This window comes from Danio rerio, chromosome 17, assembly GCF_049306965.1.
Source record: "Danio rerio strain Tuebingen ecotype United States chromosome 17, GRCz12tu, whole genome shotgun sequence".
Classification (NCBI taxonomy): domain Eukaryota; kingdom Metazoa; phylum Chordata; class Actinopteri; order Cypriniformes; family Danionidae; genus Danio; species Danio rerio.
Window position 1 is genome coordinate 35,198,665 of NC_133192.1, and position 18,146 is coordinate 35,216,810.

The 18,146-nt window shown below is 35.7% G+C and overlaps 3 protein-coding genes across 3 annotated transcripts in view; 1 reads left to right on the top strand and 2 right to left on the bottom strand.

Moving 5' to 3' along the window:
- Nucleotides 1-18,146, bottom strand: part of LOC137488123 (uncharacterized) — a 590,350-nt gene that overhangs the window by 163,976 nt on the left and 408,228 nt on the right. The gene's annotated exons all lie outside the window — the stretch shown is intronic.
- On the top strand, nt 3,031-6,854 carry pth2 (parathyroid hormone 2). The gene is made up of 3 exons (NM_205577.3): nt 3,031-3,293; nt 3,904-4,010; nt 6,052-6,854. Exons 2-3 carry the CDS (start codon nt 3,904-3,906, stop codon nt 6,416-6,418), a joined length of 474 nt encoding a protein of 157 aa, NP_991140.1. The 5' UTR covers nt 3,031-3,293; the 3' UTR covers nt 6,419-6,854.
- Nucleotides 10,316-18,146, bottom strand: part of tmem121aa (transmembrane protein 121Aa) — a 50,047-nt gene continuing 42,216 nt past the window's right edge. Inside the window, exon 2 of the mRNA XM_005158744.6 lies at nt 10,316-12,638. Within this exon, the coding sequence (XP_005158801.1) occupies nt 11,223-12,173 (951 nt within the window). The 5' untranslated portion in view covers nt 12,174-12,638 and the 3' untranslated portion in view covers nt 10,316-11,222. The remainder of the gene's footprint in view (nt 12,639-18,146) is intronic.

Sequence of the window (18,146 nt, forward strand, 5' to 3'; positions counted from 1 at the left end):
TGCATTTATTTATTGAGGTTGAAAATCAAGGTTATTTCCTGAGGTTAATTTATTAATAAATTGTTTCTTATCTCTTTTTAACACTGGATCAACCACGATTCTTTAACTACCAATGGCCATAGCGGTCCGTTTGACTGTTCACGATTTTGTCACATCATATTTACATTCAAAGCTTCTAATGAGATTTTAGAATAAAGTTTATAATGTCTGTCATTACATATTTATAAATCATTCATTACCCAAAAAATACAATTATTTTTGTGATAACTGTGTATGAGCAACACAATCTCACGCAATTTGTAACTTTTTGATTTAGTGGCTAATTCATATGAATTTGTACGATCTAATTCATACAATTTAGTACAATTTGCTCATCCCCCAATGACGGTTGGGTTTAGGGGTGGGGTTAGTTGCCACGTAATTTCATACGACTGAACTGGTGCGAATTCGTACGAATTAGCCACTAAAACTGGCAAAACGTAAAATACTTACGTTTTCTCGTCAGATCAGCCTGGTATGAGTTACTGGGCATACCTCGCTTTGTCTGCAAGTTTCTGGAAAAGACTATTCACACATCCATTCCAAAATACTGGTAAATTCGGACATCATTAACAAGAAATGACCTCTAAGTGGCTGCGCTTGTAAATAATAAAAAATATTCAACGGCTTTTGTTTTCATAGACAGCGCGGATGTGAATGCATCTAAATGTTCTGATTGGCTGGTGTAGACATCTCAAGTTAGCGCATTCTAGACGTGAACGTGATCTTCATGGTAATTTACATTCTGTGCTCACACAGCACAGCATTCTGGCAAATTGCCGGTAATGTTACAACTTCTCTTTCCGGAAAGTATTTTCGGTATTTTCAAAAAGGGCCTGTTCACACATGATCCCTTTCCAGAAAATTGCCAGAAAAAGTGACTCTACAATTTAATTGTTATGGGCATTTAAAGTAAAACATACTCAGAACTCCTTTGTGTTTTATGACTTTAATAAAGGCAACGCAGTGGCGCAGTAGGTAGTGCTGTCCCCTCACAGCAAGAAGGTCGCTTTTTTGAGCCTCGGCTGGGTCAGTTGGCGTTTCTGTGTGGAGTTTACATGTTCTCCCTGCGTTTGCGTGGGTTTCCTCCGTGTGCTCTGGTTTCCCCCACAGCCCAAAGACATGCGGTACAGGTGAATTGGGCAGGCCAACTTGTCAATAGTGTATGTATGTGTGTGAATGAACCTGTATGAGTTTCCCAGTAATGGGTTGCGGCTGGAAGGGCATCCGCTGCGTAAAACATATGCTGGATAAGTTGGTGGTTAATTCTGCTGTGGTGGTGACCCCAGATTAATAAAGAGACTAAGCCAAAAAGAAAATAAATAAATGAACGAATGAATGAACTTTAATAAAGTAACTATGTTAGAATAAAATATACAAATGAACAATCACACTATTAGTTAGTTACATGGGTTTTATATATATATATATATATATATATATATATATATATATATATATATATATATATATATATATACAGTTCAAAATTTAAAAAATGTCTCATTAGTTCTAGTGTAAAGTTAAAACATCATTGTTATTGTGTTGTCTAAAATAAAAATAAGAGTTCCTATTATTTTAGATAAATAATTCAAAGATATTAATAGGTCTCTGGATTTGCTTTTAATGCATACAGTATTTTAAGAAGAAATGCTAATTGTGAGAGTTATTTAATAATAACTAAAGATCTATCTTCAGTCCACCCACTCCACAATGTCTAAAACAATTCAATATTTTATACTGACCAACGCAACGGTCTAATAGAATGTTTAAATTCTTAATCGTTATTAAATAATGTAAAGGACACTCTTTGAGATCCTTTAGCATTTTAGAGCACACAAACCCCAAGGTTTATTTGAGGATATGAAAGAGTCGGAGATGGAGAGAAGAGAGAAGAGAGAGTGCTAGCATGTGTAAAAAAAAGCGCTCATGACTCACAGCTGCGGTCAACAGTAGATGTTCAAACATGCAGATCTACGGATTACTGGCAAAGTTGAGGCCAGAGTGTGGCGAGTGCTTCAGATCTTCTGAATCCCCTGACCTCTTCCACCTCACACCCTGATTCTTTCCGTCTACTCTTTCATTCTTGTCCCTGAACTCATGTCCGACCCGAGCGGCCCACGTCGCTGTTGCTGCTCTCCATAATGACTGTCAGGACCTGCACGTCTCAACCTTGGACTCGCAACCAATGCCCATTATTTTAAATGAGACCTCGCTGAAGTCTGCTTCGGTAACAAGCTTCCTTCTGTTGAATGAAAATGAATTCAGCGGATGTCTTTATCACAGCCATATTAGAGTTTACATGGGGATACATGATAAAAACACAATTTTTTGTTTGTTTAAAAACAAAATATATCAAATTCTGATATACACAACTGTTTTAGCAGTTGTCAGTGAGTCTCTGGAGCAAAATCCTACCTTGCGATTGTGTAAAATGCGACAAATTGTCTTGTGGGGGATTCAGTTGTGTTTGACAGGACCTTTCAATTTTAATGAGAGTGACGTCTTGCTTGGCCTAGAATCCAAACGTGTGCGTAGGAAGCCTGAGGACGGCAAACAAACGTCACTTCAAATTCGCTTCACGATCCTCATTATCGACCCTCATCTAGTATATCATGATCCTATAGGTTACGCCCAGCAAAAGGCAGGTCACGCTTGGTAAAATCAAGGGCATTATACACCATAGAATGGAAACACTGCAACATCTAGTTTTGATCATGATTTTGTGAACGTGTGGCACTTTCCAGATTTGTCATTTTCCTTTTTTTGGAGACATCATTAGGTGTGCTGACGTCCAAACTGTTGTCGTTTCTCTTCTGATTCTTTCCTCTATTTTAAGGCTCCGTTCCAAACAGGACATTCAGGGGTGTAGCCTTCTCAGGTTCTTGTTTCAACAAGAAAAATGACACATGTCTTTTTATCTTTTCTGTTTCCCCCTACAACTTCCGACACAAAGAGAGGTATATATAATCCCACACAAGCAAATCCTGTATATATTCACACTGGCACCTGACAACCTGAGAAGTTGGTGGAGCAATACGTAGAAAGAGGCACCGTAGGCAACTTTTTGACAATTAAATACCATCCTAGAGTGTTAGAGAGAAACTCTGGACAACCATTAATCTCATTGCATGGACGATTTACGAATTAGCTTGGAGTAAAACGTGAGTGATTGGATTTTTGAGTCCACACACTGGAAACAAAGAGCTTCATCCACGCAACACACAGTCAAGAGGAAGAACTACTCTGCTAAGGTAACACATATTTAAATACCACGTTACAAATTAAATCAGCTCACAAATGCATACAAAATAATTGGGATATTATATTAAACAATACATTTAATGATAATAATTATTTTTACAAAAAAATATTAATTAAAATTGTGCATTTATGAAGTTTTTTTTAATCTTTCACAATATGAGTCATTTAAACAAGTACAAGATCCTTCGAATATTATAATATTTATTTATAATTACTACACATTAAGTTTTGTAAAATAAACTATATTTTATTATAAATCAGCTGAACTTGTCATGTATTTTAGATATATATAAACACAACTGTTATTATGTACCTTAATATGCTTCTTTCTAAAGCTCTGCTGTGTAATGTAAGTGAGTGAAAGAGTGTGAATAATTCATATAGACATGTGAAATATACTCCTGATTGGCTGATATACGACTTTAATTTCAAAGTGGCCTGTAGTCAGAACAGCACTAGTCAGAAGGCTCGCTCATATTTCTCATATCTGTGTAAATTGTATTTAGCATCTATATTTTGAATGTTGCGCATGTATATTCTGTATCTCTCTCAACCAAGCGGTTGCTAATGCTATGTATTATTCAACTTATTCATCTGCAGATGGCTTTATCCTTGCCTCCTCGTCCTGCCCTGTTGTTCTTAGTCCTCATGAGTGTGACTCTCATGGCATCGGCATTTCCCCAGCCTCAGCTTCGACCTCTGCAAAGGTATAATATTAATGATAATGATAATAATAATAATAATAATAATAATAATAATAATAATACAGTCAAGTGTTATTATTCCAATTATGATTATTATATTTTTGTTGTTCTTTGTATTGTAGTTATTACTCACTTTTATTTGACATATCGATCACTTAATATAATAACATTCCTTTTTATGCATTATGAATCTGTCATTAATTGCAATTGTGTAACTACTTACACTGTAATAAATGCCCAGAATTTCACAACATGTTGCTGTAATTTTTTTACAGAAAATTACATTGGTGTCAATTTACATGATTCATTTGTTAAATTTTACATATACAGATTTGCATTGTAAAATTAAGGCTGGCATCATGATTACAGCAAATTACTGTAGAAATGGCTATATATTTTGCACGTTAGTCATATTAATTCAAAGACTATTGATAAATTATTCAACATATAAATTAATACACATTAACTTTTATACTAGTACAGGAACTTCGTTTTAATATTTAGAAATATTTACATAAATATTGTTATTATGAAGTACCTCACAGTAATTTCCTGTGAATTTACATTCAGTACCTTACTGTGAAAGTAATGCAATTATTAGCTAGTAATTTACTGTAAATTTAGGGTCAAATATTTTACAGTGTACATTTTCCATTGGAGCTAGAGACTTAAATTTTCACATGTAGGTCTTTCTTTTCAAATAGAACAAATTTGCTTCAAGGAATTCAAATTTGCTAGTAACCTCAAAATAAATCAATATTTTCAAATTCTTATTCAGGAGGTCATATTTTAAGATAGCATTGGCTATAACATTTTATAAAATACAGAGTTAAATGATTTTAGGTGCCAGACAGTGAGTGCAAAATAATGTCGAAATTATTTAAAAGAGAATTAGAAAAGCAGATCGTTTTAAAGATGGTTTTAAAAACCTATTCAGAAACGCTTCAGTACAGTTTCAGTTAAATTCGGAAACCCTTCTTATCAGCAACACCAGTGGCAATTAAGAGAACTGCAGCAAGGTACAAGAGACCAAATTTGATATAATGACATTTAATTGTTTTTCATACTTTGATCAGAAGTTGAAAGATTTTGGAAATACTTTTGCATTAATAAACTGTTGAGAGCAATGTTTACATGAATATATAGCTGCATGCTTTCCTTCAATAACAAAACAAACACAAAAGAAAAAAACACTGATGTAAAAAAAAAAAAACCCACAGAGTTATATAGTTCTACCATTTTTAAACCCATTCAGCTGATCTTTGGGTGGGTAGAAGCATTTTTAGTTTAGCTTAACTTACAAGAGTGTAGTCCCTCGACCTAGAAAATCTAGAAACTTTTCAATTTCTGTCAGTCTTAGTACAAGATTTATCTACAAAAGAGAAGAACTTTAAAAAGGGAAAGTTATCTAAACTTTTTTTTGAATGACATGCTTGATTTATGCTAAGCTAAGCTAAGTTAAAAGTGCTCCCACCAGAGGTCGACTGAATGGATTCAAAAAGAGCAAAACTCAACTGTGAGTCTAGGCAAGTTGAAAAATAAGCATATTCCCTTCAAAAAAGTGGAGTGTTCCTTTAAGAAAGCATATGATCATAGCATTGTGGATATTTCTTCTATTTAACAACATCATGTAATATATTTGCTTATTAAAATCACACTATTATGACCAATATGAGGTATTATTATAAAGTACATTTTTGCTTTATAGACTAAATACTCACTCATTCATTCAGATATTTTCGGCTTAGTCCCTTTATTAATCTGGGGTCGCCACCGCGGAATGAACCATTGCTGTTAGGCGAGTGTCCACTGTGCCACCGTGATGATAATTTTTTTCTAAACTTTATAAGCATTCATTTTGTGTCACAAGTTATTTCACGTTTCACAGACACTAAGAAGTAAAATTTCATTACAGCTCGTCCGCACGACAGAAAAAGTCTTGCATGTATCCCCATTAAAGAGTTATCCTTTCAGAGTTATCATTTCATTCACTTCTTTATTCCTCACTGGAGACATTTCTAACACTTCTCTCACCTCTAAACAGTAACTTGCCTGCAATTGGTCAAGAAGACTCCAAAGGTGAGCAGTGGGAGGTGGTGTATCCATCCATCTCGCTCCGTGATTGGAGCATTCAGATGCTGACCGCCCCTGATTTTGGTGCAGCTAAGACTGGGAGGGAGCAGCTGGTGGCAGATGATTGGCTCCCGCTCAGCCAATCACAGATGGAGGAGGAGCTGGTGAAGGGCTGGACGGGCGACTGGCCTTCACGGGTGGGTCACCAGCAGAAGAGAAACATAGTGGTGGCAGATGACGCTGCGTTTAGAGAGAAGAGTAAGCTGTTGACAGCAATGGAGAGACAAAAATGGCTCAACTCCTATATGCAGAAGCTCTTAGTAGTTAATTCAAAGTAATTGTAATCTTTATGTAATTGTATAAATATATATAAAGTATGTATAGGGAAAAATGCATTTTGTGTGGGAGAAAAACAAGAATTTACTCATTACTTCATGAGTAAACAATTAAAGGGGTAGGTCAACTGAGAATTAAAATTCTGTCATTGAATACTAATTTCAGTTTGTATGACCTTTCTTGCATGGAAAATTGAAATATTTAGTTAGTAATATGGATTTTGAATGACATGGCACTAAGATACATGAAAAGGACTGTATTTTTTGTTGATCTATCCCTTTAAACACTCATAATCACAGTATTTTAAAACTGTATGCAGATAAAGGTGCTTTTCTTTTGGCTTTCTTTTAAGAAAATCTTTGAATAAGGAATGCATGATGTGTTTGTTGGTCTGATCATGATTGAATAAACGCCTAATAAACAATCTTTATGACTGTTTGAGCGAACATTCAGATGGTTAAACTGGATAGAATACGAGACACACATTGCTTTAACAACTAAATTGACAAGTACTAAACTAAAAAAGTACATTTTGATAGTGAATGTTTGTCAGTTTATTAGTTCAATTAGTTATTAAATACCGGCTAAGATTATTTAGAAGCTGTCAAATTTACAGCCAAACATTGGAAAAGCTAAAGTCTCAAAATCAATGATGCTTGCATCAAGTAAAATTTCCAAGTCATACTGCAAAACGCATATTAAATGCAGACGTCTCCTTGAAAGCTTGGAATAACTTTTGGGAAAATAAAATGTTTAAATATAAGTGATTATACATTTTCCAAGTACTGTGTTGTATGGTTTTTACATCACAATATCATAAGAAGTTAATATTAGATTAATATATTGATGTCAAATACTGACATTTATTCATCAGGTATGGCAACCAAAATCCAACATTTAATGGATGTTATAGTGGTAACGTCAACACAATGTCAAGCTGTAACATCATTAAGCAATATTTGGTTGATTTTAGGTTGGAAGTTGGACGTTGACTTGACATTGGGCTCTGATGTCAACACGGTTTTAATTTCCAAACAAAATGAAATGTTTGGGGTACAGCGTCAATCTGACATCATGTTGACGCCTTGCGCCTGCTGGGTGTTTAAAGCTATTTTGGTCATCATACAGTAAACATTCATCATCTTCTCATCAGTGACATGCATCTAAACAGTCCTTGGGTCATTGCATGTAAAGATTTTTTAGATATCCTCTTAGACACTTTTAATGCTCCAAACAGTTTGCTGCAATTATAAATCACCCATGTCTTGAGGTATTTCATTATAATGCGATTTACCATCTATGTGCGATTTGATTTGAAGAGAAACACAGGACTGATTTTTCTAATCCCCATAGACAAGAAAAATAAAGTAGTGACTGCAGGTTGAGCGAAAGTTGTGTAGTAAGAGTATCAATACTGCACTAAAAATGTACTCAAGGGAAAGTAAAAGTATACATTTTTAAAACTTCAGAAAATTTTCTAAGAAAAAATACTTAATTAGCTGTAGTTTGAGTATTTGTAATTTGTTACTTTACACCACTGCAAATAATTAACATTTTTTATGTGGCAAATGGGTAGATCTTTGGTATAAAGCACTGTAGAAAAGTATAACAATTTTAAATGACAATTAATTAATGTTTTCGAGCTGCATTGTGAGGGTCTTTAATTTGTCATCAAAGGATTACTTGACAAAATATTTTGGTAAATAAACCATTCCCAGCTAGAATTGAGATTGTGTTCTAATGAAGAAATCTAGATGTCTAAACACAGACAGCTTGGCTAAAATAAACTACAATTGACAAAACCACAGGTGTTAAAATCACGAATGTGCACATTAAAGATGACAGAGACCCAAAAGATCATGTCATTCGCCAGTTAGAAAACTTTAAAGTACTTTATAATACTACAATTTACAACGAAAAACTGTATTATATGTAGCACGTTTTCAGTTGTGTAGTTAGCAAGCAGAAAACACTCTGTCATCAGTATCACTCATCAGTCTCACTCTCTCACATGCTTAAGCCATAATAACATGATATTTCAGCCTGATCTCATGAGGAAACTTAAGTGTTTTACGTTTTGTCAGTTTAGTGGCAAATTCATACGAATTCATACAGGATTAGTCATACAAAAATGTACGATTTTAAATCCTGAATGTAACAACACAATTCATAACAACACAATCTGTATAAGCTTTGTGTGAATAAAATAGTTTTAAATCATAACGTCACCTATCTAAAAGAAACACTTCAGCCATAGTGTCATCCTTCCTCCAGTGTCCAAATGTAACTCCAAAAATAGTTTAGGATTTTAAAATGTTTTGATTGAGCATTTGTTTTTAGCACTGTCACTCATGTCTACATATCTGCGTAAACAGGTGTGCAGTTGTTTAAATCTATATTTGCTGACAGACACTTTGGGCTACTCATCAGAATTATGGGAATAATTAATTAATTATTTGGATGAACATTTTTTAGTCTTATGCCTTACCCACAATATAAAAATACATATACATAAATACATTTAGATCATTTAATTTAATCATTACAATTGGACTGTGAAAAAACTTTCAAAGAACGTTTCTAAAGACAATCAGCTACTGCACCTTTAAATGTAAATTTTCCAGTAAGACCAAGTTTTGAATTAATCTCACAAATCATGTTCTTGCCAACTTCATTAGTGATTGCTTTAGTGCCTGTATAGAGAGAGATTACATGTGACAAAAATAAAACTTTAAGTAACAAGTTGCCTACATGCTTGATACGACAAAACATTTCCAAGATGAATAGATTTTTGATACTCTGTAAAGGTACCATGAAGTGAAGCAAGCTGGTAAATTGAGCTATGTGTCAGCGGAGATAGGGCCTCCCATGATGATATTAGTAATTTATCGCCAAGCCGAATTATGATGTGCTTAAAATGGAATTTTTAATGTTCTGACAGCAGAAAATTAAATAGGGCCATGGTTAAATACACCCTCATGACCTCATTAGCCTCGAGCTAGCAGGCGATTAATCAACTGATTGGAGAGGCTTGAAGTATGAGGAAATCTCTGACGCCAGAGACTGCGACAGCTGAATCGCTGCTTCAGGTGCATTTGTTGGAATTCCACAATGTTTATATTCCTTTTTTTTTTTAAATGGCCTTACAAAGGTCAAGTACTGCAGGCAGCGCTAGGAGGTGTTGTTAAAACTCTTCTCGTGAATCCCAAGGGGCTACTATTCAGCATCCAAGAAGTGATGTATAGGCTGTTTGTTGGGGATAATATATTTCCGCTGAAGTGACTGGCAGAGTTCAACATTTATCTCCAAGTGTCAAAAGTGTCTAGGTGTCAGCTGCCAACAATTTACAGCTCCCTAGAAATGGCATCTCTGTTAGGACTGAGAACTGCGGTGTAGGAAATCTTCCTGCTGTTCAGGCCTCTTGGTGAGGAAGCCTATAGAAACTCTATAACGCTGAGATGGATGAGAGGGCTGAGGATCACAGGAACTGTAATTTATCACTCCGTACAGCTGGCCTACATGGCAGCCAGAGCCAATCAGCAGTAGCCAAATTGCTTTCTGCACCCCATTCTCACCAAGTGGAACTGCGTTTCAGAGCTCATGCAGAATCAACCAGTCCTGCTGTTTCTCAGTGGTTCTGACACGAGTGTTGGCTGGCTGTGGGAGTGAACGCTGTGTTTATGGTTATCAGTTAAGTGGCCTTGAAAACCAAAGCAAATGCTGAAGTGTAATGCATATTTCAGCAGCTCAATTTCAAACAAACCACAGTTTTTTGAGATTATTGAGGTTTTATTACACTTTGCAACATTCAAAATGTCACATTTAAAAGAAAAAAGAAACTAGATTAATAATAATAATAATAATAATAATAATAATAATAATAATAATAATACATTTGTCCTCTTTAAAAACATGACTGTATTGTATATTAATTGTTATCATCAAGTATAATCTGCTTTTAATGAACTCTCTTTTGTCCTCTTTTCTACACATACAAAACTTGAAATAAAAATTTGGCTAGTTAAAAAGTGTTCTGTTCCCAAATGAAAAAAAAACAATCATGTGAGAGTTATTTCTGGAAAATAAATCCTGTGAGAGTTGTTTTGCTAAAAACATGTTCACAACTTAACACGCAAAGGATCATTTTCATCTTAAAATCACAAAAATCTTCAAAACACATATTTAAGTTCACTTAAAGTTCACTTCTTGCCTTAAATCTGTAGGAGGAGTGGATGTATTTCTGAACTTGGTATTCTTGGTTTTTCTTTACTCATCTGCAAACCCAGATGGGAATTTCCTTACATTTTAAGCACTGATTTTATGTGGGAAGATCTGCAGAATTGTATAAAATGGGTTTAATCATTGAGTTGAGAGTTCTGGCCTCTCAATGACATCTGAAAGCATATTAAGACTAGCCAAAATATGTTATAAAATAACACACAAAGAGCTTTGAAGATCTTTGAAAATGATGAGATTCTGGAGAAATCTAAGCAGATTCCATGTGGGGGAGCAAGGTGAGTCACGATCACACAAATCTCTTTAAAAACACCCCATATCTAACATCACAAAACAGCTTGAAATTACAAAATCCGGTTAAAAGCAAGATCTTGTGAGCTGCCATTTGTGCATGTGAGCATCAATGGCCTCAGCCTAGATGAGCAGGGCTTTAAAAACATCCTTCAAAGAAGTAATCTTAGAGCAGAACTCTTTGCTCAATAGCAAAGGGACCAAAATAAGTCTACTTCATCTGGTCTGAACTCACGAATGTTTTATTCTACAAAGTCCTGCCAATTTGGTCAGCTCTGGTCACGTGTCAATGACCTCACGGGCTGGTGAGGGCTCTTCTGGGAGAGTGGTTGTGGCGTTTGGTAGAGTTTGATTGTGTGGCACAGAGTTCTGCTGTATCTCCATTGCAATCCCTGCAGGATCCTGTGGGGGAAACTCCTTAACTTGTCTTCGGTACTCCAGGAAGGTGCAGGCCTTAGTGGCGATAGCAACAACGTTCTTTCCTATGAAGATGGTCGAGACTCGGCTGTCCTGGAACAGCACCATGTTGACCCCTCGAATGAGGATGGTGACGATATTGATGGTCACCAAGCTGAGAACTGGATACAGCATCATCTTCTGAGGCGACACATGTTCGCCCTGCACGCTGATCTCACTTAGAGAAACACAAGGCAGGATCAACAACAGAATGTAGCAGTAGAAGAACATCAGACCTTCAGCCCAGATGGGCAGACCTGTCCGCTGTGGCTCCCAAAGATTAGCCTGAATGTCCAGGACATCCAGAAGGTCAAGTGCCACCCAGAAGAGGCGACCCCTCATGTCCTCCTTCTTCCGAAAGGTTCTAACATACTCCATGCTGTCAAGAGCGACCAGGACAAGGTAGAGTCCAGGTACACAAACTGACAGCAACAAAGTCAATGCTTTCCGAGCGACCGTCTCCAAACTTTTACGGTCAGCCTTGTAGTTCTGGAAGACGAAGTAGAGTTTGATCTCCAGAACAAAGATGTATAGGAACCAGAGGATCATGGCGTAACCTCGCTTCGCAGTCCTTACCTCAGCTCCCACCCACACCGCCACATATCTCAAGACTATAAGAAAGCAAATATCTCCAACCAAGACGATAATGCAGACGCCGATTTTACGTGGGCCCTGGTTTTGCTCCACAAGGTAGGCATCCATGAAGGCCATGCTAGTCATGATCACAATGGTGGTTAAACACACATGCCTCTTGTCAGGTGGCGGCAGAACCATGGTGCTGTCTCTTTATTAAAGGAAAAAAACAAACAAAATATACCCTTCAAAAAGTTGCAAGATTAGTTCATGATGTGCAAATGATGTCCATCGATGATGGAGACTGAGGAGCCCGTACAGCAAAGCTCCGCACAGTCCAGTGTCTGTTCCTTAGCACATTTTGAGATTCACATTGCCTCCACACTAGTTTAGTTCATCAATATCTCTTTGATTCGAGGTGGCTTTGATATACCTTTATGTGTATCCGCAGCTGAGCCAGATTGTGTTGACTTCCTGACCTTACCGACATGAGCCTGCTTGTCTGTGTCAGCTGACCCATATAAACAGCATGGCTGAATACCACACCGCTCTCTGGACGTTATCTCTTACTCCTGCAACTGAGTCGAGCGTGCACAGGAGTTCTTTTAGATGTGAAGGCGAAATGGGAGGTCACAACTCTCTATCTGCTCTTCTGCCTCGGAGCATCTGTGAATTAGAGAAAGAAAAATTAGCTCTCTTCAAAGAATGTTTCTGACCTTGTTCCAACTGATGAAGCTTTAAAACTAAACACTAGGGGTCACTGTGGTAATTTAGCACAATCAGATGTAACATCCCCATGAGACCCTAGGCTTTATTTCACATTCCTCTAAAGCTTTTATGTTGAATAGGCTTTAGCTATGTTGAAGGACACTGGATTTCATGTTTAAACATATAAAAGGGAACTTTTTGCATGTACATATTCAGTCAATGACTATGCTAGCACAATACAGCTTGAATTATGATCTCAACATCTTTTTTTCTTTAACACGTGACTCTCCTCAAGTTCTCTTCTTAGCTGAATGCTTTCAGATAGACTTATACAAATTATGCAAAAAGCAGGAATTTTTAATTAAGCTTGATCTTGCCATGCTGCATTCTCTATACTTAGGTATAGCACTGTCAGCTGCCAGACTATCATTCCCTAATATTCCTATGAGCTCTGAGTCACCAGCTTCCATAGCAACAGTTTCTATTGAGAGAGTGATAATAAGTGATGATGAGTCTAACGCAGCAGGGAACCCTCGGATTTCTGGAAAGCGAGATATTACTGGATGTGTCGACAGGCGGAGGGGTGTGCATCGCTCTGATATCTAGGTGTGAGGTGGCTTGATTTGAATGACAATACTCAAAATATGATTTTTCCGTAAGCTTCTGTATGCAAGGTGGGCACAAAGTGTTGAAATCAAATAAACAACATCACATTTTAATGCTGCCATCTTCCTGGAAGCCACTGCTTTCAGATAAAGTAACCATTCTGACTAGTACTTATATTGTGGTCAAAATTAGCTGACTAGATTTTCCTCTTTAGCTGGAAGATCATGTAAAAATGATAAATAGATAAATGTTGATCTTTTTTTTTGTATGAAATTAAAAATACAACAACTTTTTGCACACCACTCATATACAGCAATCTCCTATTGCTAGTTAGTTCACGTCAGTGGTGCTCAGGTTTGATAAATATGGAAGCCAACACTGAGACTATTTGCTCACAAGTCTTCTCAAGTGATTGATTTCTATCTTACAGAGATAGAAATCATACACAATAAATCAGCACACTGAGAAATACATGGAGCCAGAGGATGTTAAAGGAAGATATAGAGTGTATGAGGTAGTATATCTTGTACTGTGTTTTGTGCTGCTTCCAGAAATCATAATTTCTCTGCATTTATCTTGAGTCTTGAATGCACTTAGCTTTAGATATATGCTCAGAAATAAAGGTACAAAGGCTAGTATCTTTTCAAAAGGAGCACTTTTCTAGTTTCTATGTACTTTATTGTACTATGAAATGTTGTTTCACATTATGTACTTTATTTGTGAGTGTGTGTACATTCAATAAACATTTTGTTTTGCTTGTTTAAACTGCTTAATTAAAATGAGCTAAAACACAATTCTTGACATTTCATTGGAACACCTTAATTTTTTATGTTCAATCCACATAAATTTGTTAAAAGTGTTAAGTCAACTTAATCGATTTGTGTTGGGTCAACATGAGTGAATTATGTGGAATCCTGTATTTGTTACAGTGTAGGCATTCTGAATCCACGTGTGATGGATTATTATGCTTCACATGATCAGCTTTGGAACACTTCATCTTGATAACATATACATTTTTTTTAACTAAACAACTTTGCAACTATATGTCAACCATCATCTATTAGGATATTGAAGTTCCTCCGAATTGCATCGGAATATGCAGCTTTATTTAGAGTGTTGACTTAATTTTTACCGAAACAGGTAAATCCCCAGCTCATTATTGATACGCACCACTATATATATTTATGGAGATCGCGAAATTTGTCCCAGGAGGTATGTTTTCTCGTAGTTTTAGTTTTTGTGAATCCACCAGAGGCCACTGTGTATTCTTTTTTTAGATCTCAAATTTCTCTTGCAAGGAGATATATCCAGCTGCAGAACCGCAGAACCACACATGTTTTAGGCACACACAATCTAGCACACACAATTTAGGCAAACCATATATGGTAACTAACTAATTCCTTAGCATTGAATCACCACCTATTGAATTTTTAAAAAAATGGTTTCCCATTTCAGTCATATCATAACGATCATTTTAACATATCTGCAGTTCCTAAACTCAGATTATGTAAATAAGAATAATTGGTTAAAGACACTTATGACTTTATTCATGTGCCCACATTAACAAAGAAAACATAATGGACCGTCTAATTGTAGGATTGAGTGTAATAAACCAATTCAGGATCTTAATCTTATCATACTTGGTTAAAATTGCTTTTTTTTAAAATATAAAAAAGCAAACAATAATATCACATTAAAATGAATTAGCCTACTTTAATTAATCATTTAAACAATATATAATATAGTTAAAAACTGATTATCTTAACTGATTATCTGATTATAAACTACTATCTTTTACTAAACTGTCACAGCTGTTAGTTATATATATACCAGTGTTTTCCAAAGCACAGATTGGCCTGATCACCCCTTTCCTAAATCCAACAGACAGTGTTTTTAAAAGCAATCCAAAATGTTTTCAAAAGAGCCTTGGCGGCCGCCTGATTTTTATCACGTTTTTAAATCTTACCAAGTTCTCACCCTGTTATTTACTTGTTTCTTTTATTATTTGTCTTTTGCTTTTTGGAACCATTCTTCATCAGACTCAAACCCTGTTGTTGCGGTTGCTTATTGTTATACTTTTGGCTTTAAATAATAATAATAAATGTAATTAATGTTAAAAAAAAAAAAAAAAAAAAAAAAAAAAACACAGTCCACAGTCCCCCACAGTCCAATCCACGCGCTATAGTTGAATTAAATAAGCTAAATTGGCCTTAGTGTATGTGTTTGAAGGTGAGAGTTTATGGGTGTTTCCCAGTGCTGGGTTGCGGCTGGAAGGGCATTCGCTGCGTAAAACATAAGCTAGATAGGTTGGCGGTTCATTCCTCTGTGGCAACCTCTGATAAATAAAGGGACTAAGCTGAAAGAAAACAAATGACTGAATGAATGAATGAATGTTGTTATTCTTGATATGTGCAGTAATTTAATGTATATGATTTCTCTGTACATGATTGCTCAGAACAGTATTTGGTTATTTCAGTAATTGCACTTTGCCTCTACACTGCTTCCAGACTCCTTCTCCTCTCCTTTCTTTTCTATTCTAGCGCACAGATTTTCATTTCTGACAACATGACTCTGTGACCTCATGAACTTCTCATCTATTCAGTTTCAGAACGTGCAGCTGAGCAGAAGATTGAACTGTTTACTTTAGAGAGGATGGAGGAAACCACAGATTTAGACGCTGAATTTGTCAAACAAAACATGAAATATGGATTCTTCTTTGCATTTAGATGTAAAACACATTAACTTAATTACCAGACACCTCATCAATCCTACCATAATTGTTGTGGGCCCTCCTGGACCGGTGAATATAGTTCCTACAGTATTTCTCACCCTATTAGCTACAATAATAACTCGAATGAATCTACAATGTTTAAGAAAAGTGGCTCAAACATTGTTACATCTACACTTTCATATACATATCCTATGAAAAAGGTATAATTGTTAAGCTTTTTAGACATTCTCAGTTTTATGTGTCCAGATATTTGGTATGTTTGTAAATTTGGTAGATTTCATGTCTTTAAGGGGTTTATTTGTGTAAGTGTCTGTTCAGTTGTTTACAAAATGGAGAAAATGTTTAAATCTGTTTCTGCCTAACAGCACTGTGACCTATTTTTGTATCTGGTCCATGCCTACACAATGAAGTCATATTATTTTAACGTTCTTTCTTTGTTGTCAAATACACCACTTTTATTTTTAATTTAGCAAAAGACAATGCTCAAATGTGCTGTCAGCCAGTGTTGTGAAGTACTTTCCAATTTGGTTTAATTTAATCTAATTGAGTTTCTCTCCCAGGGCTTTAAAAGAACATCGTTTGTTAGATTTCTGCCTAAAAGAAAAATGATTGATTTGTTTTTATGATGACGACATAATGTTAAATGCAGTGGAACAACAGGGTTCCTGAATAAGAACTCTATTCCTTTACTACTGTCACGATAACCAGTGATCGTTCTCCATAGATCGCTGGTTCTCACACAACAAACCATGGACTACACTTCCGCCTTCTCCTGGACTACATATTCATACATGCTCTCCGGTCACACTCACACATGCTCACTCATCTAGACTGATTACATTCTCACCACCTGAGCCTTGTCAGAGACTAATTGCACTCACTACTTAAGCCACTCATTAACCCATCCAGTTTGCCGAGTCTTGTTCGCTATCAGTGAAATTACAACGCTTTTCTCCTTGTCTTGTTTCTCCGTGTTTAGACCCTAGCCTAGTTTATCTTCTGTTTAGCTGCCTTCCTTCTAACCTTTTGCCTGTTTACTGACTACGATTCTGAATTGCCTGCATATACCCATTTGGACCTGTTTGATCATTGCTTGCCTGATGCTGAATAAACCTGCATTGTGGATCTTACCTTCTGTTGTGAGTGTCATCCCCCGGCGTTACAACTACATGGGATTTTTTATTTTTATATTAAATAAAGCATTAAAGACTAGATAGCACGAGAAGGTGGTGCTCGTAAGACTGTCATGTAACCTTTATAATCATAACATGACACATCATGAATATGAAAGACACGTCTACATGCTTCTTCACTCAGTTATGCCATTTTAAATGCAAAGATAACATTGTTTGAGATGTCTTTGTTATGACAACTTGACACAAACAAATACATCATTACCTGTCTTTGTCATGACAACTTGACATTACCAAGACAGTATAGCATAACCTAAATCTCTCATAAACATGACTGTCATGACGCAGAGCACATCTTACACATTTTTCAAAGTCAAATTTAAGCACTTTTATTAAAGCACTTACCAGATGCATTTTAAAAGTTTTCTGGCACTAATTGCATATTTACATACTTCATACTGCATTATATCAGATGATACTAGTTTTAGTATTCTGCAGTATAGAATTCCAACGAATATTTGAATAGAATGTTTTACTGCAATCCCAACACTGAATTAAGTTTATTAACTCTCTTAAATGCAACTATCTTTCATCTCAAATTTATATTTATTTTAATTTCACACATTTTGTCTTCATGGAGTTGACTTGCAAAAGGGCAATGGTTGCAGGTTTCACTCAAAGTAAATTGTTAGCTCAGATTGTTTTTCATAACTGTTAATTTACTGATATTTGTTAACATGTATAATTGTTGGTAATTTAGGTAGCAATAAATTCCAGTAGTGCTATAATTCTTGTCACTTTCACAAATGTGTTAATTTCACAATTAAAAAGAGTAAGTACACAAGCTGTGATTGTTTAAAAGAATTCAACTGTTCATTATCAGCGTTATATTTAAAAATCAAAAAGTTCTTATTAAGAATTGTTTGTATTACTTTTACAAATAGTCAACTATATTCTTCATACGAATCTAAATGGAAATATTTCAAATAATGTCTT